The sequence below is a fragment of the Vipera ursinii genome, assembly GCF_947247035.1.
Source record: "Vipera ursinii genome assembly, chromosome: 5".
NCBI lineage: Eukaryota > Metazoa > Chordata > Lepidosauria > Squamata > Viperidae > Vipera > Vipera ursinii.
In genome coordinates, this window is record NC_139518.1 from 99,736,136 (window position 1) to 99,762,549 (window position 26,414).

A 26,414-nucleotide genomic window follows, 5' to 3' on the forward strand; every position below is an offset into this window, starting at 1 on the left:
AGTAAGAATCTCCAGTGCCTGGTGTACAGCATGTTGTCTTGGTATATATATATATATATATATATATATATATATATATATATATATATATATATATATATATATATATATATATATATATATATATATATATATATATATATATATATATATATATATATATATATATATATATAAAAGAACAATAATTAACAGCCAATAATGATTGATTTTGATAATTCCATAACTAATATATTAATTAACAATATATTTCTTTGATTTTCCCTTCTCCCAGTTGTATTCGCCTTCTTCAGCCTTAAACAGATATAATTCTTAATATTTTCAGTGTAGAAACCATTAAATCTAAACATTTTTTTCATGTTTGTACAGATCATGATAACATCTATGTATAACATTTTTTAATCAGCTTATATTATTCTTATAGAAATAGTGTCATTAATTCACCATTCATCCTATTTTCATAGTTTTTATTTAAGCTTAATTTCCCCTTTATATTCAATCCATTCTTATCAGTCATGATTTTCTCAATGTTAGTCATCTAGATGTCCAGATATTTCCTTTTAAGGACACCATCCCAATATTTCATACGTTATAAAACTACTGTATTTCTTATCTTTCATACAGCATCTGCGCATAGCATCCTTTCTGATCAGCTTATATTTCACTTATATTTGTAAAGGTTGTATTATCCCAATCTTTTTACATTTCATACATTGTAAAACATACTACACTACTTAAATCTCTTATCCCTCTTATCCCCCTTTAGGTTCAAAGTTCTCTTTTCTTTTAACCCTATTCCATAATGCAGTCTTACTTTAGTTTACGTTTACATTACATCAGAGATAGTTTCAAGATCACACAAAGTGACCTTTATACTGCACCAGTGAGGCCACACTTGGAATACTGTGTCCAGTTCTGGTCGACCACGATGTAAAGAAATACGTTGAGACTCTAGAAAAAGTATGGAGAGAAGAGTCACAAAGATGTGACTCTTCTTCTGGAGACTAAAGGGTACGAAGATCAGTTGAAAGAAGTAGGTATGTCTGGTGTAACCAAGAGAAGAATTAGGGGTGACACGATAGCAGTCTTCCAATATCTCAGGGGCTGCCCCAAAGAAGAGGGAGTCAAGCTATTTTCCAGTGCACCTGAAGGCAAGGCAAGAAACAATCCTTGGAGACTCACCAAGGAGAGAAGCAACCTAGAACTAAGAACCTTTCTAACAGTGAGAACAATTAACCAGTGGAACGGCTTGCCACCAGAAGCTGCGGGTTCTCCATCAATGGAGGTTTTCAAGAAGAGACTGGACAGCCATTTGTCCAGAATAGTATAGGATCTTCTGCCCTTGGCGGAGAATTAGACTTTAAGACCTCTCTGAGCTTCCTTCCAAATCTTTATGTTCTATCTTCTCTATTTTGACTTGTCCTTATTTGAAGGGAGGAGTCAAAAACATCCTGCCCACAGGACTTACAATGCTGCTTAAAATTTTCACTGGCTGGATTTCTAATTACCTCCAATCGCCTATATTTTTTTTACATGTTATATCTGTAGTTACATTAAACTTACTGGTTGTTTCTGCATTGCTTTCACACTGCAGAAAATTATCCTAAGTTATCTTATCTGTTGCTTATTTGTCTTTCTCTCTCTGTGTGTGTGTGTTTTAAAAACTTTGTTTTCATTTTCCGTTGTTCAGAATTTTAATTTGGTTGGTGCTTATCTGTCTGCCTCTCTTTCACCCTCTCTGTTCATCTTATATTTGATGTTAATGCTATCTTTATAAGAGATGGCTTATTCTTTATAAAATGTGCAATTTCTTACAAAGGAATGTGTTAGATACTGCTTTTTAAAAAAATAATTTTCCTTCAAAAAATTTTTCCCCGATACATCTTCCCCAATTTTTGTAACTTTTGTGTATTTCTTTTTTGTGTGTTAATTTAGGTTAAAATGGTATATTGCTTTTAGTACAATAAAATGATCTCCCCTTGTTAAACTTAGAGCATTGGGACCCAGAGATACGCAAACACACACAAGTGAAAGGCAGGTTTTTTTAAAAATTAAACAGCAAAATTGGAATTTTCTAAGCAGAAACGCTTTAAACGAAACAATTCGTTCCAGAATAAAAATTAGCACAAGTATTTGTTTAACCTGTACTGATTATAACGAAAATAAACTACTTCTTGGTCAAGATGGGTTATCATTCTGGGTTATTCCACAGAATAACAGCAGTTGTGTTCTGCTACAAGAATTTAGAATCCTGTTCAGTGTATGTGCCAGATTCCTGCATTGATACCATTGTTTTATATCACTGTTATATCCTGAATACAGCAAACTGCTTCTTCTTCACCTATTATAAGACAAAATAGTTTAAACAGTGAAGGGGATTGCACTGCCATTATTTCCTCAATGCGTGGTGTATCCATTGCAAAGAAAAAAACACACAAATAAGAGTGATACAAACAGCTACTTCTGGTCTTCCATAAAAACCTAGGAGCGTGATAAAATGATTGTGCAAGTATCGCTTTGGAAACTCTTTCGGGAACTTTCCAAAAACCCAACCCGTGCTGCATATTTTTATTTGTTTGTTTGTTTACTTGTGTTAAAACAGTAAACGGCCTATTACTCTTCCGGTAATAAAATGACCTTGCCTTCCGACCGCATTGTCCTCTAGAGATGCCCAAATGCAGCTGGACCATACGGTAGTGGCCAAAATTGTGAAAACCTTTTGGGAAAAGTGTAGACTAGAAATGCCCCCTTGGGTTAAGTTTCCACCAGTTTTTCTTCTAATTTCTTTATAACTGTAGCCTTGTTCACTTAATAGTACTATTTTACATCGCTTTCTGGGCAACCGGTCAACTCTTTGCACCATGACTTTAATTTTATTGCATTTTACAAGCTCACTACCGTATTTTCTGGCATATAAGATGATTTTTTAACCCATGAAAATCTTCTCAAAAGTCAGGGTTCGTCTTATACGCCGGGTGCTGAGACTTTAGGGACAGGGCTGGCTGGAAAACCTGGAGCGGATCTCCCATTTGGTCTGCGCAGGGAAAGCAGGACCAATTGGAGAAGAAGCTGCAGTCTGTGATTTTTTACAGGCTGGGGTCTGGGCGTCTTTCCTTCTAAAGTTGAAGATCAGCTGCAGTCTATTCCAACTTGAAAGGCAGGTGGGGAATGCAGCAGTCAGAGCAGCTGCTTAGCTCTAAGGACACATTTGACTCAGGAACTGGGCGGGTGGGCTGGAAAACCTGGAACGGATCTCCCATTTGGTCTGCACAGGGAAAGCTTTAGAGTGAATTAGGAAAAGTTTAATCCACTTGCACTCATTTATGTTTACATGTTTGATGACAAACAGCCTTATGTTTATAAGTGACAGTTTTCCTACTAAGTACCTGCATGTCATAAGCATTTGAATTAAAATTACCATATTAAAATCAAATCTGATGTTTTTTAATTTTTATTTGGTGTGTGTTGGAAGCGGGGTAGTCTTATACGGCGAGTATAGCCCAAACCCTATAATTTAACAGGAAATGTAGGGGGTCGTCTTATACGCCCAGTCGTCTTATACGCCGGAAAATACGGTAAATGGAAGAACACAAAAAAACCCAACCAACTTAATAGCGATCACGTAACACACTGACAAATGTCACCCTCTCAGCTTCAATGCATGACATCAATAACTGGATCCTACTGTGATCTGATTGGCTCATTGCCAAAACAAGATGACACCCGATTGGCTCTCTAAACTCTTGTGCTCGTTGGCTACAATCGGATGAAGGAAAGCTACCTGACATCAACCTAAGGAAGTTGTGCTTCCTTTTTCTGGTTATTTGGCTATAACTTTTCATAGGATACAGTACAGATAATTGAACAAACTATGTTGCATTACATTCTTGATTAAATTATCTTTCCATTGATATATAATTTTATGGTACTACTCCCATTTGTGCAAGTGTGAAGGGGGCATTAGCGTGTGTGTCTGTGTGTGTGCGTCTGTGTGTGCGCGCGGCCCATTTGTGCATGTAAAAATGGGCGCTAGCCACCACAGGAGTGTGCAGCCGTTCGTGCTTGCACATGGCGTCAGCGCATGCTGCATGCACGAACACAGCCACTACTACTGCACCAGTGGGCGTGGCCCCATTTGCATAAATGCATGTGCACACACACGCAGTAATTTGGAAGCTGTCCTCCCCTTTTGAGGCTCTGAGCCCGGAAAGGTTGGAGAACTCTGATATAGGAAATGCCGCAGCGTCTGCAACCGTTTCTAAAATATTGATGTGCGACTCACACTGTAATAGGATGTTCCGTAAGGGAAGGGAAAATTACGGCACCCAGATCAATCGAGTTGAATTAAACTGAACTGAATTGAATACTTTATTTGAGCAAGTGTGATGAGATCCACAGGGGATTTGTCTCTGATACACGAGCACCCAGACTACAGGAGGCAAACTCCTTGTGGTCTAATCACACTTGGCCAAATGAAGTATTCGATTCAGTTCGATTCCATCTGATGCTGTAGGAAGGGAGAGCTCATTGTACCGATGTCCTCTTTTTAGACAGAACAATTTGCCACCGCCAACTCAACCACGGCCAGCGTGTCACGGCCAACACACCGTGGAACACCTTGCCAAGCACTTCACTTCAGTTCCTTTTATTTTTCCTGGTCACATTTTCATTAAAGTTATTTTTGTCTCTTGCATCGAAGGAAATCATTCAAACCATTCGCCCTGAGTCCTTCAGGAGAAGGGCAGTATACAAATTAAATTAATAATAATAATAATAATAATAATAATAATAATAATAATAATAATAATAATAATAATAATAATATGACTTCGGGCTTTTGTAATGCTTTGATGAATAATAATAAAATAACAATTCTTCTCTTTGTTACACTAGACCTGCCTAGTTCTTTCAACTGTTCATCGTACGGTTTAGCCTCCAGACTCCTTATCATCTTTCGGACTCTTCTCTCCACACTTTCTAGAGAGTCTCAACCTTTTATTTTATTGTTTTATATCGTGGTTGACCAGAACTGGTGACAGTATTCCAATAATAAATGTAGCTCCAAACAAACAAACAATCACATGACCCATTGACCACAGTGGGACACGGGACATTTATAAACTAAGGAAAATCGGACGAGGAAATCCTGCTAATGATGTTACTTAGTCTGGTAACGAAACGTTCATTAACTAAATTGAAACAAGCTTGGAGAGCAAACCCCTTACAAGAGGGCTCTTCGAACTTGGCCCTTTTATGACTTGTGGACTTCAACTCCCAGAATTCCTCAGCCAGGCACGCGTGAGGAATTCTGGGAGCTGAAGTCCACAAGTCATAAAAGGGCCAAGTTTGAAGACCCCCTACCTTACGATATAATAAAAGGATCTAATCCTGCGTCGAATTGTCCCATGGTGAATTGACCACAGAGATTTGTCCAATGGGATTTGTCCATGCTGATTTGGCTGTGGCGAGTTATCCTAGACCTCTTTTTAAAGGCTTTTTCCTTTGCCCATGGCAAGCAATATTAAGTCACTAGTCTCCGACATGAGTATTTAACAGACATGAGACCGATCTTGCAGGAACAAAAGCGGAAAACTGACTTTTCCCAGGTTTGTATCGAGGCACGCAGTATTTTCAGCGGCTGACTTCATTTCTAGTTGTGATGCGCAACTATTGTTATTTTTCTAACTATTCTTTAAACTTTTCTTCGGAGATGAGCACCGGCCCCTAGAGTCGGAAACGACTAGCACGCATGTGCGGGGGAAACTTTACCTTTACCTTTTTATTATACCTAATATAACTTTACCCCCATGAGAAACTCTATGGCAGACGTACTTCATGACACTTTGAACATTTTTTTAATAAAGGAATATCTTTAATAATGTACAGTGTTTCTTTGACTCCTTTCTTTTTTTCTGTTTGAATTACAGGTTTAAGATTTTTGCGAGCTCTTAGGCTGATTCAGTTCTCAGAAATCTTACAGTTCCTGAATATTCTTAAAACAAGGTAAGGCACAATATACATAGATAAAATAGAGATAGATAGTAGATAGATAGATAGATAGATAGATAGATGATAGATAGATAGATAGATAGATAGATAGATAGATAGATAGATAGATAGACAGACAGACAGACAGACAGACAGACAGACAGACAGACAGACAGATGGATGAATATACAGATGGATAGATGGATGGATGGATGGATAGATAGATAGATAGATAGATAGATAGATAGATAGATAGATAGATAGATAGATAGATGGATAGACAGACAGACAGACAGACAGACAGATGGATGAATATACAGATGGATAGATGGATGGATGGATGGATGGATGGATGGATGGATGGATGGATAGATAGATAGACAGACAGACAGACAGACAGACAGACAGACAGACAGATGGATGAATATACAGATGGATAGATGGATGGATGGATGGATGGATAGATAGATAGATAGATAGATAGATAGATAGATAGATACATACATACATACATACATAGACATACGATAGATGATAGACGGATGGACGGATGGACAGATGGATTGATGGATGATGGATAGATAATGATAGATAGATAGATAGATAGATAGATAGATAGATAAGATAGATAGATAGATAGATGATACAGAGATGATACATAGATAATATATGTGTGTGTATGTGTATGTATGTATGCATGCATACATACAATTTCTAAAAATAGGTGGATTTTTTCCCCTCCCCTCATTCTGACTTCTTACATTTATTTATCCCCTTACTATGTTCTATTCTTTCCTGAATTAAATGAGGATTCACTAAAACTTTAGAGGTTTAGGCTGAGCTCAAGCAGAATTAGGGACAGCACAGATGTCTCTGACAGCTTAAAGGGAAGGAAAAAAATGGAGATTAATCCACCTATTTTTAGAATTGGGGCTGAAAAGACAAAACATAATTTTTCTCCTTTAAAGTCTGGAAAGCTATTCTGAATAATCCTGGCTCACCTAAAAACAATTGAACAGAACTATTTTTTAAAAAATAACCATTTTGCAATAGCATGTTTCTTTTCATAAATCAGGTACTGTAATGATAAAATAATGATAATCAAAACCATTCATTTGCATATACAGCTCCTGGGCTTCCAACAATTCCCTTAGGGACTGTTTGAAGTTGCAAAAAAGTAACTTATGCAGTTTAAAGTTACTGTTTGAAGGTATGGAAAAAAGGGACTTAGGACCGTTTTTTCACACTTAGGACCGCTGCAGCATCCCCCACGGTCACATGATTTACATTTGGATGCTTGGGAACTGGTTCACATTTACAACCACTGCCGTGTCCCAGGGGGTCACGCAATCTACTTTTGACCTTCGGACAATCAAAGCCAGAGAACCAAGGACAATCACCCCCCCGCAATAAATGAAATATTCAAAACATCAATATCCCATCAATTGTCCTGGTGGCACAGTGGTTAGAATGTGGTACTGCAGGCTAATTCCAGTTTGATCCTGATGGGCTGAAGGTGGACTCAGCCTGCCATTCTTTCTTCCGGGGTCGGTAAAAGGAGGACCCAGATTGTTGGGGGCAACAGGCTGACTCTGTAAACCGCTTAGAGGCCGTAAAGTCCTGAGAAGCGGTATATAAGTCCAAATGCTATTGCTCCCTTCCTTCCTTCCTTCCTTCCTTCCTTCCTTCCTTCCTTCCTTCCTTCCTTCCTTCCTTCCTTCCTTCCTTCCGTGGTTGGAATGCAGTATTGCAGGCTAACTCACTGCTCACTGCCAGGAGTTCGATCCTGACTGTCTCAGGGTTGACTCACCCTTCCATTCTTCCGAGGTTGGTAAGATGAGGACCCAGATTATTGGGAGGCAACAGGCTGACTCTGTAAACCGCTTAGAGAGGGCTGCAAAGCACGGTGAAGCAGGATATAAGTCTACGTGCTATTGCTATTGCAGGCTAACTCTGCCCACAGCCAGGAGTTCGATCCTGACCGGCTCAAGGTTGACTCAGCCTTCCGTACTTCCGAGGTCGGTAAAAGGAGGACCCGGATTGTTGGTGGACAATAGGCTGATTCTGTAAACCGCTCGGAGAGGGCTGTAGAGCACCGTGAAGCGGTATATAAGTCTAAGTATTATTGCTGGTGCAATGGCAGCCGTGCTGAATTGAGTGCACGTTTTCAACAGATGCAGGAATGGTCCAGCAGAATGTATTTACACAATGTTATACAGCACACTGCTAGTTAATATTAAAAGAATGGTCAGTCTATTTATTGGAGAGGTGAAGTGCATTATAATATGTGATTCCAATGGACAAATGAGAAGCTAACTCAAAATGCATCCCTCCCACCTCCCCCCCCCATGTCAGCTTATCGGCCTGTTTTAATGTTATACCATTGAAACGTGTCAATATTTATCCATCCTTTGGGCTGTAAAGATAACGTTTCAAATCGTGAAAGTGAGTTTAATGCCTGGGAACCATGAAGTTTCCCTAGCGCTCATTTCATTTTGGAAGTTGGCTACTTCCTCTAGCAAAATGTGTCCAATCGCTCTGGACACAGTCCAGAAAACCCGACTGTATTGGTGTGTGTGTGTGTGTGTGTGTGTGTGTGTGTGTACAGGTAGTCCTCAACATACGACCACAGTTGAGCCCAAAATTTAAGTCGCTAAGCGAGAAATGTGTTAAGTGAGTTTTTGCCTCATTTGACGACTTTTCACGCCATGGGCTTTGCTTGTCAGAAGATCACCAAAGGGGATCACGTGATCCCGGGACACGGCGACTGTCGTAAACGTGAGTCAGTTATTAAGTCTCCACATGCGAATAATCACGTGACTGTGAGGGATGCTGCGACGGCCATAAGGGTGCCCACTGCCGCCGTCATAAACGTGAGTCCGTTGCCGAGCGTCTGAATTTCGATCGTGTGACTGTGGGGGGATGCTGCAAGGGTCGTAAGTGTGAAAAACCTTTTTCCAGTGCTGTTGTAACTTTGAACAGTCACTAGATGGACCCTTGTAAGCCGAACAGCTGCATTGCTTCCATGCAGGTAACACAATGAGGCTAAGCTTGTAAGCCGCCCTGAGTCTTCGGAGAAGGGCGGGATATAAATGGAATTAAAATAAAAAAAATAAAATAAAATTTGCTATGGCTTTCTTTTCAACATTTCCACCACCCCCTAAATTCCTACAAAAACTGCGTTTCTGGGCCTCCTGGTTGTCCCCCTCCAGTTACTAACCAAGTCCAGTCCTCGGAGCTTCTCAAGTTCTCATCTGCCACATAACCTTTTTCGCGCGGAGAGATCTGTTCGTTTATTTATTAATTTATTTTGCTTTTCCATCCGCTCTTTATTCTGTACCGCTCATTTCCCCTTTTTTAATAGTGATTTTACTAAACATTAAAAACATGTTTTACTAAACATTTAAAAAAAAAAAGAAAACTAATACCCAAAGAATAAAAAGAAATATTGTAAAGGGTGGGAAAAAAAATGAAAAGAAAAATAAGAACATAGTAAAGAAAAGAAATGTATAAAGAAATGGCTTCACCCTTCATCCCAAGTATAAACAATTTTAGCAACTTATCGCCTCCTCTTAAAATACAAGAAGTGAACTGTATATTTTTCATGGCAATAATACCGAGGTGGATTTCCATAGCATCGTGTGGGGACTTGGTTTCAAAAATGGAATTCCCGTCTCGCCCGAGATTTCCTGGTGGTCTCCCATCCCAAACATCCAACTCCCATTGGACTTTTCAAGATGTCCTTGGAGCTTCCACTTAGCTGTGGAAAGATAGATCTCCTTCCTAGAGATATGATGAATGGTTGCCATTTGCTCAGACTCATTCCACCCCCCCACCGGTAAATCACTCAAGTTGAGACTTAATATAGATTTTCCCACAATTTATTTTAGGGATATCCTGTGTTGATTGAAAGGCACGTTCGATAAACCGATGCGATTTTTTTTTTATGCTGAGAAACTGACCTGTCCCTTGAAAGGAAAGGTTTTTATGGATTTTTTTTTCAGGAAGGAAGATTTGAAAAAAGCTAGAGAATCTTTCCAATTTTTTGTGTTTTTTTTGTGTTTTTAAAATAAGAGAATATGTTTGTTTTTCTCCCTTTTTTCCCCCACCAGCAATTCCATCAAGTTAGTGAATCTGTGCTCGATATTTATTAGCACGTGGCTGACAGCAGCTGGATTTATACATTTGGTAAGTATGCCTCAAAAAAAAAACAAAAAAAAAACAACAACACGCTTATTTGGGAAGGTTTAGATTTATTATGAGATAATCCAGCTATAGATCATTTTTTTTTAACAAAAAAATGCACTACATATTTCTTTTTGATGTTTGGTGGGAACACTCTTTGCAAATTCTTTAACAAATAATCCCTGTGTGTTATTGTTCAGAAAAAAGTAATAGATCGGTGTTTCTCAATTTCAGCAACTTTATGCTACGAGGACTTCACCTCCCAGAATTCCCTGCACGGGGCTGAGGAATTCTGGGAGTTGAAGTCTTCATAGCTTAAAGTTGCTGAGGTTGAGAAATTCTGTATTGCAGCGTATTTCCCCCATTCATACAGTATGCCATTTTCAGATGATTAACGCAGGACTCCTGGGTTCCTTTAAATATTATTAGTAAATCTTGTCTCTCATGAAGAAATTATTCCAAGAGGAGAAAATGAGCAAACAGCGTGGGGAAAAAAACAACAACCCACAGCTACTTTGCCTGAAACTGGAAGAAGAAGTTAGGAATTTCAGAGTCTTCATTTTGAAGTTCTGGAGAACTTTTACTGAATTTGACAATAACAACGACGAGCCACTAAGTGGCAGTGTGGGCTTAGAAACAAAAATTAAAATATGGTAGCAGATACAAGACGATCTCTTGTAAAATGTGAAGAATTTTACATACGAGTACACAACACTGCATCCAGTTTTGGTCACCACGATGTAAAAAAGATGTCGAGACTCTAGAAAGGGTACAGAGAAGAGCAACAAAGATGATTGGGGGACTGGAGGCTAAAACATACAGGGAACGGTTGCTGGAATTGGGTATGTGTAGTTTAATGAAGAGAAGGGTGAGGGGTGACATGATAGCAGTCTTCCAATATCTCAGGGGCTGCCCCAAAGAAGAGGGAGTCAAGCTGTTCTCCAAAGCATCTGAAAGCAGGACAAGAAGCAACAGATGGAAACTAGTCAAGGAGAGAAGCAACCTAGAACTAAGGAGAAACTTCCTGACAGTTAGAACAATTAACCAGTGGAACAACCTGCCTCCAGAAGATGTGAATGCTCCAACACTGGAGGTTTTTAAGAAGAGACTGGACAGCCATTTGCCTAACACTCATGTTCTCCTGAAAATTAGTGTAGACTGTGTCCTGAATTAAAGTAACTTAACACATCCTCTCCTTTAAGCATTAAATGCCCAATATGTTTATGAACTACTCTTTGGAAATAGATCCTGCCAGATTCCTGATTTGAGGGGGTGGATCAGTTCACATTTTCTTTTCTTTAGTGAGCTGAAATAGGGGTCTTGAGTGACAATTATTCTGGTAGCTACTTGCTGCTATAACAGGGAGGAATTTTGTGACTAAACCCAAAGAGTAGTTTGGGCACAAAGTTTTGTGGATAGGATTACAGTAGGTGGACCACCAAAAACAACATAGAACATTGAATGATAGGGTTGGGAGGGACCTTGGAGGTCTTCTAGTCCAACCCCCTGCTCAGGCAGGAGAACCTATACCATCTCAGACAAGTGACCGTCCAGTCTCTTCTTAAAAACCTCCAGTGTTGGAGCATTCACAACTTCTGGAGGCAGGCTGTTCCACTGGTTAATTGTCCTCACTGTCAGGAAGTTTCTCCTTAGTTCCAGGTTGCTTCTCTCCTTGATGAGTTTCCATCCGTTGCTTCTTGTCTTGCCTTCAGGTGCTTTGGAGAATAGCTTGACTCCCTCTTCTTTGGGGCAGCCCCTGAGATACTGGAAGGCTGCTATCATGTCACCCCTAGTCCTACTGTAACCATGTGATTAAACCCCAGTTTAGTGGCTATGGATTCCAACTTGACTTTCTTGAAAACCTAGATGTAGTCCTAAATGTCAGATATATTTAAACATAGTTGCCTACTTCTAATGCAGCCATCGTTTATCAGTTGCTAGACTATCTTTTGAGAAATTCCAAATCGTGATCATGGTCTTCTCTTACCTTTAACAATAGTTACTATTTTAACTTCTGCCCCCCCTCCCCAAAACAGGATTCTGTATTTGGAACACTCCAAAGCCTGTATAACGTAACTGATTTGCTATCAAGAAAACCGCTTGTTTTATCGCAGTCCATTGAGTCGTTAAAGTTAAGATCCCTCCACTTCATTAGAGCTGCATTGCTGAAATTTCCTGGCTAAAAAAAAAAAAGAAAGAAAGAAAAGAGAATTCGGCTTCAACCGTTCAACGAGATCGTATCTGCGTTGCATTTTTTCCCCCCTTGAAGCTATTAGTTGTGTACTGATAAGTTCGTGAATGGACGTATTGCCTTGTAGGCAATGATGTATTTAATTCGCTGTTGTCCTTTTATTATAGGTGGAGAACTCAGGGGATCCATGGGAAAACTTCCAAAATAACCAAGCACTTACATATTGGGAATGTGTTTATTTGCTCATGGTTACTATGTCCACCGTTGGCTATGGAGATGTTTATGCAAAAACAACCCTTGGTCGCCTTTTTATGGTCTTCTTCATCCTCGGGGGATTGGTAAAACATTTATGCTATATTCTGCCTATATATGTATATATATATATTTAATGTAGCAATTATACCATAACTTACGACTTCAAAATACATATCCCTTTGTATTGCATTTTGAAGAGCTAGTAACTGAACTATAATACAGGGATAATGTACATACTTAGAGATTTAACGCTTGCAGAGATAGTAAGGATAGTTAGAATTTTAAGAATCCAGAGCATTAAGCAACGAGGTCTGCGCACACTTTGAAAACCCTTTGGAAACACTGCTTTGGTCTTCACAAAATGAGACCAGCCCATTGAGTAGCAGTTGGTCGATTGATTACTCTTGCAACCTTATCGATTAAAAAAATAAAATAAAATTCAGTGCCCTAAAGGTACTCCTTTACTTGCAATCAAGCCCATTGCTAAGCAGGATGCTTGTTAACTGAGTTTTGTCCCACTTTACAACCTCTCCTGTTGTTAAGTGAATCACTGCAGCCATTCAGCTGGTAACACGGTTGTTAACCAAATCCGCCTTCCCCAAGGACTTGGATCCTCAGAAGTTTGCAAAACGATGATCACACAACCATCACAAACGCATGCCGGTTGTCTGAACTTTGATCACGCGACCAGGAGGATGCTGCCATAGTCCTGTGTGTGATAAAATGATCGTGAGTCACTTTTTCCCAGTGTGGTTGTAACTTCATGAAACAAATCGTTTTACGCTGAGGACTGCAAGTTGTCGGATTTTGGAAGAAGATAGATTGAAGGAATTAAAAAGATAAACTACAAATGGGTTAACACAAAGAGCCAGTAATTAGGAAGCGAACGAATCCCCTTTGCATGGTACCCCAATTAGTTCAGTGTGTTGGGTTCATCAAATCAAGGACTTGGTTATAAACTTAGCAGTTCCACGTACAATACAGACAGTCCTCAACTTAACAAAAGTTCATTTACTGAGTGTTCAAAGTTTCAACGGCACTTGGAAAAAGTGATGTACAATCATTTTTCATGCTTGCAACTATTGTATCATCCCCAAGGTCCCATGATCAAAATTCGGACATTTGGCACCTGACTCATATTTATGATGGTTGCAATGGCCCAGTGTGTGGGTGTGTGTGTGTGTGATGGGATCAATCCCCTTTTGTGACCAGCAAACTGTGAGCCTGTTTCACAAGGGTGAGGGAAACCATTATGGTCACAATAGTTCATTTAATGACCGCTTGAAGATGCAATGGTGCTCAGAAAAGTTGACTTGTAACCATTCTTCACGCTTGCGACAAAATTCAGGTGCTTGGCAACGGACTCGCCTTGATGACGCTTGAACTATCCCGGCGTCACGCGTTTCCCCTTAAACTGGAGAAGCTGGATTGACTTCACAACCGTGTCGTTATCTTCACAACTGCAGTGATTCACTGTCTTGGACGTGGCCCAAGGTCCGAAAGACAGACAAACTCAATTGGAATTCCAAGAACAAAATTTAATTGGGATAAAAGCTTTTGCAAAAGCTGGTGGACGTGATTCACGCGGGAGGAAAAGCCACACTCACAATTTGAAAAAGCATATATTTATGCCCTCTCACGAAGCTGGTTCCCCCCCCCACCCCTGTCGCACTCAAGAGCCCACCCGCTCATCCCGATCAACTAATCCGAAGCGCCTGAACAGAATACATTTCTTTTTCCCCCTCCCAGGAAAAAAAAAGCCTTGAGTCTATTATATCTATTGTGTTAACCATGACCTACTTTTTCTAGCATAAGCTCTATCTTTATTTTTGTATTTCCTCTGCTTGGCGGTGATGGCGGACTCCCTAAGAACAAGCTACATGTCTGAGATCTAAGCAACCCACTTGCACTCTTAAAAGCTCAAGTAACTCCATTTTGCAGCTATGCTTAAGCTCCGGATTAATTTTCTCCATAAGATCGTTAAACAATTTCTGATCTTATTAACCTTTACGTTCACTTCACAGCTGTGGCAAGAGAGATTGTAAAATGGGGCGAAACTCACTTAACATCTGTCTCCTTCGCCACAGAGACTTGGGGCTCGGTTGGGGCCGTAGGCCGAGGACTACCTGTGTGTACATTTGAGCCCAGGAGGAAATGTAACAGTGAAATCGACCGCTGCTTCTTTTGCAGGTTTCCCAACAAAAGTGCCACCGCTTTCAAAGGTTGGGTTTTTTTTTAAAATTAATGTTAATGAGGGCATTCCTTAAAGCGGTGTAACTTTTCTGAAGCTGGGCTGAAACTCGACGGGAAAATAAAATTGAAAAAAAAAAAGCTTTAATGAAAAGCAGGGAGAGATTGGGCTTGACAGCTGAACAGGTCCAGTGAAATTATTTTGAAAGTGTGCACAGACTTTGGCCTAGTGCAGGGGCAGGCAACCTGGGCTCTTTTATGACTCGTGGACTTCAACTCCCAGAATTCCTGAGCCAGCTGTGCTGAGGGGAAAGGGAGAGGTTTCCAAGCTGAGCCATGCTGGCTCAGGAATTCTGGGAGTTGAAGTCCACGAGTCATGAGGGGGCCATAGTTCCCCATGCTGGCTCAGAAATTCTGGGAGTTGAAGTCCACGAGTCGTGAAGGGGCCATACTTTCCCCCATGCTGGCTCAGGAATTCTGGGAGTTGAAGTCCACGAGTCACAAAGGGGCCATAGTTTCCTCATGCTGGCTGAGGAATTCTGGGATTTGAAGTCCACGAGTCATGAAGGGGCCAAATTTCCCTCATGCTGGCTGAGGAATTCTGGGAGTTGAAGTCCATGACTCATGAAGGGGCCAAAGTTTCCCTCATAATGGCTCAGGAATTCTGGGAGTTGAAGTCCACCAGTCATGAAGGGGCCAAAGTTTCCCTCATAATGGCTCAGGAATTCTGGGAGTTGAAGTCCACGAGTCATAAAAGAGCCCAGGTTGCCTACCCCTGGCCTAGGGGTTAATATTGGGTTGCTGATAACAGTCCGGATAAAATTAGTTGCGGTTTCAAGACCTTCCCTTTTGTGTCCCTTCCCAACATTCCAACAAACACCGTGGCTTAGGATCCTCCTGAAAGAGCTGTTGCCGGGATTTCTTTCTTTCTTTTTTTTCCCCCAGCTAGCGGGAAAAGCGAGTTCACATCCTTCTTAGGAGCAACCAAAGAAGAGGCCAAAGTAGGCAAATGTACAAATTTCCCAACAGAAATTCGGCAAAGAACGCTCCTTGTGGGACAGAGAGATTTGGGGGTGGGGAGGAAAAGGAAGTCCTGCTATATTCTGGATAATTAAAATCCGTAGGGGGCCCTTCTCCAAGGAGACGGGTTTGGATTGCCTGGATGCAACTGCCCTCTTAACTTGCAGATGCTCCAGAGGTGGTGCTGAGGATGCTGAAGGAAAGTTGACCCCGTTATACAAATATAGATATTGTCAGGTTGAATTGTAAGGTAAGTGACTTCTTCAACCCAAGATGTGCGTGTAGAGATGTGCCTGTGCATGTATGTGTAAACCTATATATATATATTGCAGCTGAGATCTCCAATCTTGGGCAACTTTATGACTGGTAGGCTTCAAGTCCCGAAATTGAGGGAATGGGACAACTCACCACAGCCAACTTGCCATGGAACAACTCACTGTGGAACAATTTAACAATTCAAATTTAATTATTTATAATAAATAAAAAATCATTTTTATTGATCACATTTCATTCTGTCCTTCCTTTTGCATCCTTTCTTTAATTATTCTATTCCACCATTTCTTTGATATTAGTGTGACTCTTGTCCAGCAATGAGTGGTCCCGCAGCTAGTTGGCCATGGTGAGTTGACCGCGGTGAGCTGGCCACAGTGAGTTGGCCATGACGAGTTGGCCATGGTGAGCTGGCCATGGTGAGCTGACCATGATGAGTTGATGAGTTGGCCATGATGAGTTGACCATGGTGAGTTGGCCATGATGAGTTGGCCATAGTGAGCTGGCCATGGTGAGCTGACCATGATGAGTTCATGAGTTGCCCATGGTGTGTTGCCCATGGTGAGTTAACCATGATGAGTTGACCATGATGAGTTGGCCGTGGTGAGTTGGCCGTGGTGAGTTGGCCTAGACCCCAGAATTAAAGTCCACAAGTCATAAAGTTGCCAAGATTGGACATTCCTGTATTGCAGATCTAAAGATAATGAAGGTGTGCATACACAGACAGGCACACCTCTCATTTTAGCGATTGTGCATCCAACCTTTTTGTGCATTTTCCTTCCCTTGCCGAAAAGGTAGATCTTGAGGCTCCCCTTAGTGGCAGCAGCTCTTCGAGGCATTCAGCCACGAGCAAAATGTTTGTTGGACAAAACATGGCAGAATACATTTTTTCCCTCCTCATTGCCTTCGTTTCCCTTTTACATCCTTACAATTTCTTACCCATCTTTTAAAAAGATGAACTTAAAAAAAAATTACATCATGTTCATTCTCACGGTGGAGAAAAACCATTCCGCGTTTTATTTGGTAAATCACCGACGAGGTGAAAAATAACCCCTCGTCTGTCTTGCCTAAAATAGTAACTGTAATGTAAGCACCAGAAACAGGATTTTGTGGGGTGTTTTGGAGAATAAATATTAATTCCATTCACCCCTTTTTCCCAAAATGCCAGCCGTGGCCCTGTTTTAATCCCTTGAATGTCGCTTTGACTCTTATTTTGTTCTTGTTCTTCTCGTTTTTTTTTTCCTTTTTTTGCATCATCATCATCATCATCATCATCATTATTATTATTATTATTATTATTATTATTATTATTATTATTATTATTATTCATTCCTGTCTCCCTCCTTGGACCGTTGTTCTGTAGCTGAGCTGGTGTTTCTCCCTCTTGACTAAGAGCAACGCTTGTTTTGAGATGAAAACATTTTTGTTTTTTGCAATCTTTTCTTCTTGTTTTTGATTTTGGAGGAAAGACTTGATTAGATCTGTGCCTTGCATTTCCAGATCATAAGGATGATGTATCTTCTTATAAAATTCATCGCCCCCCCTCCCCTTCCTTTGACCTCTCTTTTTAGTCTTCTCTCTGTCTCCTGTCTTCTTCCTTTAGGCCATGTTTGCCAGTTACGTCCCTGAAATCATAGAGTTAATAGGAAACCGCAAGAAATATGGTGGTTCCTATAGCGCGGTTAGTGGAAGAAAGTAAGTATTCAAAGGACTCTGCTACTTTTGGTGTGGCAGAACACTCTCTGCATGCCAGTTTTTCTTTCTTTTTCTTTTTTTTCTTTTCTTTTTTTTGTTTTGCTTCTCTTTCATGCATGTAGGCAATGTTTGCGCGCTACGTGCCAGAAATTGCGGCTCTCATCCTTAATCGGAAGAAATACGGCGGGACTTATAATTCAACCCGAGGCAGAAAGTAAGTTGAAAGAACTGGAAAAAACAAAAAAATGAGAGAGCCAAAGTGTGAAAGAGCAAGTGGAATGTGACCCCAACATAGACGCCTTCCACCCAGTTCTTTTCCAGGGATAAGTGTGTCTTTGGGGGGGTCATCAAATCTCATACCGTTCCCGAGCTGCAGGATCCAATCCGGGTTTGATCTTCCAAGCTTTGGGATTCAGGCTGGAGCCCGTCCTCGGGGAATTTATCTCACACCAGAACGTGTGAATGTGTGAATACAAGCCGCCTCGTTTTAGACTTCAATGGCGTATAATGCCAGCGCACCGTTGGCACAACCTGAAAATAATTGCCGTTGCAATTATAATTGGTACTCTACTCAGATGACGGCATTAAGGAGTGACACCTCAGTTTATGGAAACATCTGTGATTGTCTTTCTGAACGGCCGATAATGTCTATAGTATCTGCTGTGTGCTGTGTGATTGTTATGCAGGGGTTCAGACTCGGTAAAAATGAAATGTGTCTTGAGAAGCCAAACACATTTGTTCAGCTGAACAAAGGCGGGTTCTCCCTTAAATTTGAAGAACCCTGAATACAGTGTGAGGCAGATACACACACACACACACACACACACACACACAAACACACACACACACAAACAGAGCCAGTGGTTTCTTGTGGAACTTTCTATAGGGTCCAGTGAGGCCTAAACTTTAATTCTGCCATCTCAACATATGTCCCTTTTAACCAGGGGGTCTTCAAACGTGGCCCTTTTATGACTTGTGGGCTTCAACTGAGGCTGAGGCATTCTGGGAGTTGAAGTCCACAAGTCATAAAAGGGCCACGTTTGAAGACCCCTGCTTTTTACCAATCGTCAAGTTCCTCAGATTCCTAATCAACAGGACAGATGCCCCTCTTGTTATGCTCCCGCAGAACTATTGGTTCTTCAAAACTCCCAGTTGTTCAGAGCACACAACCATATACACTTAAGGGCTTCAAAAAAGGGTCGCCCTAATCATATAGATTAAATACGTCCAAAGTGTCTGTGGAGATCCCAAAGATTCTTTTTCACGAGACAAACGAGACTTTCTGGTTTTTTTTCTATGAAGAGCTTTCGCTTCTCATCCAAGAAGCTTCTTCAGCTCTGACTGGATGGTGGGGAAATGGGTCAGAGCTGAAGAAGCTTCTTGGATGAGAAGCGAAACGTCTTCAAAGAAAAACAAGAAAGCCCAGTTGTCTCTTGGAAAAATACCCTTGGGATATTTCCAACGGGGTTATCCAATTAAGTATGCGAGTTCCATCTAACACTAAACATTTGGTGACTTTCATCAATACCTTAATGTCCTCAGTATGAGGACCTCTGTAATTGAGTTCTACATAAGCATCAATACATTAGATTAGATTAGATTAGATTAGATTAGATTAGATTAGATTAGATTAGATTAGATAGCCTTTATTGTCATTTTTTTCCTGTGGGCCCAACGGCACACATTAAAAATGAAATTTAGTTGCTTCCTCTCAAAGTGTACACATACATAAACACACATTTAAAACAACACTGGGCGCTATCTAACAAAATGAAATTCAATGGTGAAAAAAGTAAGGTTCTATATTTAGGCAGGAAAAATCAAATGCACAGGTATAGTATAAGTGGTACCTTGCTCAATAGTAGTGACTGTGAGAGGGATCTCGGAGTCCTAGTAGACAATCACTTCAATATGAGCCAGCCGTGTGCTGCAGCTGCCAAAAAAGCCAACACAGTGCTAGGCTGCATTGACAGAGGGATAGAATCAGGATCACCTGAAGTACTAATACCACTTTACAATGCCTTGGTAAGGCCACACCTGGAATACTGCATCCAGTTTTGGTCACCACGATGTACAAAAGATGTCAAGACTCTAGAAAGGGTACAGAGAAGAGCAACAAAGATGGTTGGGGGACTGGAGGCTAAAACATATAGGGAACGGTTGCTGGAATTGGGTATGTGTAGTTTAATGAAGAGAAGGACGATGGGTGACATGATAGCAGTGTTCCAATATCTCAGGGGCTGCCCCAAAGAAGAGGGAGTCAAGCTATTCTCCAAAGCACCTGAAGGCAGGACAAGAAGCAATGGATGGAAACTCATCAAGGAGAGAAGCAACCTAGAACTAAGGAGAAACTTCCTGACAGTTAGAACAACTAACCAGTGGAACCACCTGCCTCCAGAAGTGGCGAATGCTCCAACACTGGAAGTGTTTAAGAAGAGACTGGACAGCCATTTGCCTGAAATGGTATAGGGTTTCCTGCCTGGGCAGGGGGTTGGACTAGATGACCTCCAAGGTCCTTTCCAACTTATGATGATGATGATGATGATGATGATGATGATGATGATGATGATTATATTGCTTCAGAATGGGCATAAATCCATCCCTTCCACAAAAAAGGTTAATGCTTCATTTGTAACTTTAACCAATAACTACATGCTCTCAACTGGTGAGCATAATCCATGCTGAAAATAAAGTTGGATACACCTCTTCGTGGATTTTGTCCCAACAAGCTAATGTTTCTGACCTTAGGCAAGGAGATGAAGCGTTTCTAAAGAAATGGATATTTCTGTTACTACAGAATTTACTCCATAGGGGGTTTACTCAGAGTTATGATACCGGTTTCCTGCCAGGCAAGACGATTAGCAGAGTCTGAAAAAAATCTGCAGTGCCCGGTAAACAGAATCAAAGAAGAGTTATGCTAGTTACGGCTTAATCCATTTGCTTTCGACCAGGGCTTAATCACGACTTATTTTATTTTGCTAGATTATGTTTTTATTTTTTAAAGTGCAGTTTCAACTTGCCCTCCTCTCTAAGGGAGGAACAGTTAGGCAATGGCATTTGCGTATTTCGTCTTTTCTTCAAGATTAGCATTGGGCCTGCAAGATTTTTAAGGCAAGTTGCATTTTTTTAGAATAGAATGACACCTCGGAGGTCTTCTAGTCCAGCCCTCTGCCCAGGCAGGAAGACCTATACCACAAACGGCTGTCCAGTCTCTTCTTAAAAACTTCCAGTGTTGGAGCATTCCCAACTTCTGGAGGCAAAGCCGTTCCACTGATGAATTGTTCTCACTGTCAGGAAATTTCTCCTTAGTTCTAGGTTGCTTCTCTCCTTGATGAGTTTCCATCCGTTGCTTCTTGTCCTGCCTTCAGGCGCTTTGGAGGATAGCTTGACTCCCTCTTCTTTGGGGCAGCCCCTGAGATACTGGAGCATTCACAACTTCTGGAGGCAAGTGGTTTTAGGATATGCTGACTGAACTGAGTGAGATTTACTCACCCGAAATTGGATACCATTTCAGCCTAAGTTGGGTGAACACCGAATAAAGTACTGTTTTATTATTATTTGTTTACAGATCAGATTTATTGCCTGCCCTTCTTACTACAGGGTAACTGTGGAAAAAGAGAGTGAAAGAGACTCGCATTCTGCGCAGATGAAAACATTTGCATTTTCGAGCAGCGTGCTTGCGAGTGGATGTTGTCTCGCTGATCTGGTAGACCTAAACCTCAGATTCCCACATCCTGTTCTCATTTGACGGCTAGTTTATAAGCTTCCCTGCTGGCTTTGGGCCTCGGCAAAGTGCATTTTTATCTCTGGAGCTTCTTTCTTCTTTCTTTTTCTTCTTCTTCTTCTTCTTCCTTTCGTTTCTTTACTTTGCAAAATGCCTTCTTTGTTTGCCTCCCTTCACCTCTTTGGGTTTTGCCTGCGCAGTTTGTTTGACCAGAGTTGAAGGTTGTCGTCGGGGCACTCAGACTGTTGGGTTTTGTGCATTTGTTTCCTGGTTCGTAGTTGCTAAATGCCTCGGAAAAGCATCTCCATCTCTCATCGGGAGGCTCGGCGTTTGGGAACGGCACCGCGGAAAGCCATTAGCCGCCCCGATGTGTTTGATATTGGCTTTGCAGTCGGGAGAACAAGATGGATGAAATGTTATGTTTGGCTGGAAAAGTTGAGTTTTCCTTCGGAATTCAGCGCTGGAGAGAGCGGGCTGTCAGAACCGATAGGTTTTCCATTGCTTCGGATGGGAAACATGTGGTAATAATTAGCAGTGTGTACAGCTTTTCGCTTGGACGGCTCGGCACGGACTTTGGCAGAAAACGTAATGAAAATCTACAGTTCAGCAATTCTTAACGTCAAAAAAGTTTCCAGATAAAAATGTAACAGATTTGAAAAACTGGAGCCACTAAACTCTGTTGAAAGATGTTATTCAGAACCTAATGGGGAATTTTGTTCTCTAGGAAAGAAGTATTCATTGCGCTCCTTTGTTTAAACATACTATTCGAATAATATATATACAGTATATATTGTGATGTTCAGCATGGAGCTTAAAACAAAGGAAATACCATCAGGCTGTAGCTATACTGCTCAGTATTGTTTTAAGCTAGAATTTATATATATTTTGAATAGAATAGAATAGAATTAGAATTAGAATTAGAATTAGAATTAGAATAGAATAGAATAGAATAGAATAGAATAGAATAGAATAGAATAGAATAGAATAAATATGGGATAGAATAGAATAGAATAGAATAGAATAGAATAGAATAGAATAGAATAGAATAGAATAGAATAGAATAGAATAGAATAGAATGCAGAATGGAATAGAATAGAATAGAATAGAATAGAATAGAATAGAATAGAATAGAATAGAATAGAATAGAATAGAATAGAATAGAATAGAATATGGAACAGAACAGAACAGAATAGAATAGAATAGAATAGAATAGAATAGAATAGAATGGAATAGAATGCAGAATGGAATAGAATAGAATAGAATAGTATAGAATAGAATATGGAACAGAACAGAATAGAATAGAATAGAATAGAATAGAATAGAATAGAATAGAATATGGAACAGAATAGAATAGAATAGAATAGAATAGAATAGAATAGAATAGAATGCAGAATGGAATAGAATAGAATAGAATAGAATATGGAACAGAATAGAATAGAATAGAATAGAATAGAATAGAATAGAATAGAATATAGAATAGAATAGAATAGAATAGAATAGAATAGAATAGAATAGAATAGAATAGAATAGAATAGAATAGAGAAAATAAAGGATAGGATAGGATAATACTGTCCCATGTAACACCTCTACTCCGCGAGCTGCATTGGCTTCCGGTTGCCCTTCGGGTGAGATTCAAGGTGCTGGTGATGACCTATAAAGCCCTGAATGGCTTGGGTCCGGGTTATCTGAGGGAACACCTGCCGCCGGCATCAACTTCTCATTGTCCTGTGCGCCCCCACAGGGAGGGCCTTCTCAGGATACCGCTGGTTAAGGAATCCCGGCAGGTTATTCCCAGGGGAAGGGTGTTCTCTGTGGGCGCGCCGGCCCTATGGAACCAGCTCCCCATAGAACTTAGGACTGCCCCCGACCTTCGCTCATTCCGCAGGGACCTGAAAACGTGGCTCTTTGAGCTGTCTGGCCCAGGCTGAGGGGTTTTAATTTTTATTAGGCTTTAGCTTTAAATTTCGGGGACTTTATTTAATTAATTGTTTTTAATCTGATTTTAATTTTTGTATGTTTGTTTTAATCTTCCCTGTACACCGCCCTGAGTCCTCCAGGAATAGGGCGGTATAAAAATTTAATAAAATAAAATAAATAAATAAATAGAGTAGAGTAGAATACAGAATACAGAATACAGAATACAGAATACAGAATACAGAATAGAATAGAATAGAATAGAATAGAATAGAATAGAATAGAATAGAATAGAATAGAATAGAACAGAATAGAAAAAATAAAGGATAGGATAGGATAGGATAGGATAGGATAGGATAGGATAGGATAGGATAGGATAGGATAGGATAATACTGTAGAGTAGAATATACAATAAAATATAAAATATAAAATATAGAATATAGAATAGAATAGAATAGAATAGAATAGAATAGAATAGAATAGAATAGAATAGAATAGAATAGAATAGAATAGAATAGAATAGAGAAAATAAAGAATAGGATAGGATAGGATAGGATAATACTGTAGAGTAGAGTAGAATATACAATAAAATATAGAATATAGAATATAGAATATAGAATATAGAATAGAATAGAATAGAATAGAATAGAATAGAATAGAATAGAATAGAATAGAATAGAATAGAATAGAAAAAAAAGAATGCTAAGAGGATTTCAGGCAGAGTTATGTTCACCCAGCTGAGTTTCCATAAAGCATCTACTTAACTGGCAGAATTAACATAGTTCTGGGTGAAAAGAAGAGATAAACCATGTTTGGGGATGATTAGTCTACTGGATAATAAAGTCAGGAGATTGCCCTGGAAGTGCGTTCATGGCGTTAGATCTCGTTTGTCTCATGACTTCCAAATTTAGGCAGAGATTTAAAAGCCTTTTATTTTGAGCAAGCTTGAGTTCTGTGCTCTGGATCTCTCCTTTTGGGAGGTTTCTTCATATTTCTTGAATGTCTCTAAGCCATCACTTCAAATCAACAACTTATCAATCTTTTGAGCGATTCCTTCCTGAAGAAAATAGGAGACTGTTTCTCTCTCTCTTAATAATTAAAAAAAGGGAAAGTCAGATAAAGTAAACAGAAAGAGAAACAGCTAATTAAAGCTGACAGAACACCTTGGACAAATTAAACCTTACGATTTGAATCTGAATCTTGACTTAAAAGTAATTTATTTTATTTATTTTATTTATTTATTTAGTTATATTTATATACCGCCCTATTCCCTGAGGACTCAGGGCGGTTTACAGGAAATTAAAAAATCCAAAATACAAAAATTAAGAACCAAATTAAAAAATATTAAATTAACCCTGTAGTCAGTTAAAAAGAACCCCAAATTAAAAATTCCTCCTCAGTCTGGGCCCGAGAGCTCGAAGAGCCAGGTCTTCAGGCCCCGGCGGAATGATCGAAGGTCGGGGGCAGTTCTCAGCTCCACCGGCAGCTGGTTCCAGAGGGCAGGCGCTCCCACCGAGAAGGCCCTATCCCTGGGTGTCACCCGCCGGCAGTCTCTTACCGGCGGGACCCTGAGCAGACCCTCCCTGTGGGAGCGCACTGGGCGAAGGGCATTTGATGCCGGCAGCAGGTGTTCCCTCAGATATCCCGGACCCAGGCCATGTAGGGCTTTATAGGTGATAACCAGCACCTTGAATTTCACCCGGAGGGCAACCGGAAGCCAATGCAGCTCGCGGAGTAGAGGTGTTACATGGGAGTATCGGGAAACCCCCATTACAACTCGCGCGGCCGCATTCTGCACCAGTTGAAGCCTCCGAGTGGTCTTCAAGGGCAGCCCCATGTAGAGAGCGTTACAGTAGTCCAAACGGGAGGTCACAAGCGCATGAGTAACTGTGCGTAGGGCGTCTCGGTCCAGATAGGGACGCAACTGGCGCACCAGGCGAACCTGGGCAAAAGCCCCCCTGGTCACGGCTCCTATATGGTCTTCAAAATTGAGCCGTGAATCCAGGAGGACGCCCAAGTTGCGAGCCCTATCGACGGGGGGTAACACCTCACCCCCCATCATTAAGGATGGAATAACTTGGTTAACCCGAGATGCCGATATGCACAGCCACTCAGTCTTGGCGGGATTGAGACGAAGCCTGTTTCTCCCCATCCAGACCTGAACCGCCTCCAGGCACCGGGACATCACGGAGAGGGCATCACTGGGTTGGTTCGGGGTGGAAAGAAAAAGTTGGGTATCATCAGCGTACTGATGATACCCCACCCCAAAACCACGAATGATCTCGCCCAGCGGCTTCATATAGATGTTGAACAGGAGAGGCGAGAGAACCGACCCCTGAGGGACTCCACAAATGAGAGACCTCGGGGCGGATCTCTGCCCTCCTGTCAACACCGACTGCGAGCGGCCCTGGAGGTAGGAGGAGAACCACCGTAAAACAGTGCCTCCCACTCCCAGCCCCCTGAGACGCCGCAGTAAGATACCATGGTCGATGGTATCGAACGCCGCTGAGAGATCTAATAGGACCAGGACAGAGGAGCAACCCCTGTCCCTAGCCCTCCAGAGATCATTCACCAGCGCGACCAATGCCGTCTCCGTGCTGTGTCCGGGCCTGAAGCCCGATTGGTACGGGTCCAGATAATCAGTTTCCTCCAGGAACAGAGGGAGCTGATGCGCCACCACACTCTCAACAACCTTCGCCAGAAAGCGAAGGTTGGAGACTGGACGGTAGTTGTTTAAAACAGCCGGGTCCAAAGCAGGCTTCTTGAGAAGGGGTCTCACCACCGCCTCCTTCAAGGCGGCAGGAAAGACACCCTCCTTCAAGGAAGCAGTTATTACTGCATGGAACCAGCCTCGTGTTCCTTCCCGAGCCGCATAAGCTAGCCAGGAGGGGCACGGATCCAACAAACAGGTGGTGGTGCTCAGTCTCCCCATGATCCTGTCCACATCATCAGGGGAAACAGGGTCGAACTCAGTCCAGATAA

The 26,414-nt window shown here is 41.0% G+C and overlaps 1 protein-coding gene across 1 annotated transcript in view; it reads left to right on the forward strand.

Annotated features, from left to right (window-relative positions):
* KCNMA1 (potassium calcium-activated channel subfamily M alpha 1) overlaps positions 1-26,414 on the forward strand; it is a 423,981-nt gene that overhangs the window by 247,552 nt on the left and 150,015 nt on the right. Inside the window, exons 6-9 of the mRNA XM_083363343.1 lie at positions 5,928-6,003; positions 10,101-10,176; positions 12,532-12,702; positions 17,703-17,794. Coding sequence (XP_083219469.1) covers positions 5,928-6,003; positions 10,101-10,176; positions 12,532-12,702; positions 17,703-17,794 — 415 coding nt within the window. The remainder of the gene's footprint in view (positions 1-5,927; positions 6,004-10,100; positions 10,177-12,531; positions 12,703-17,702; positions 17,795-26,414) is intronic.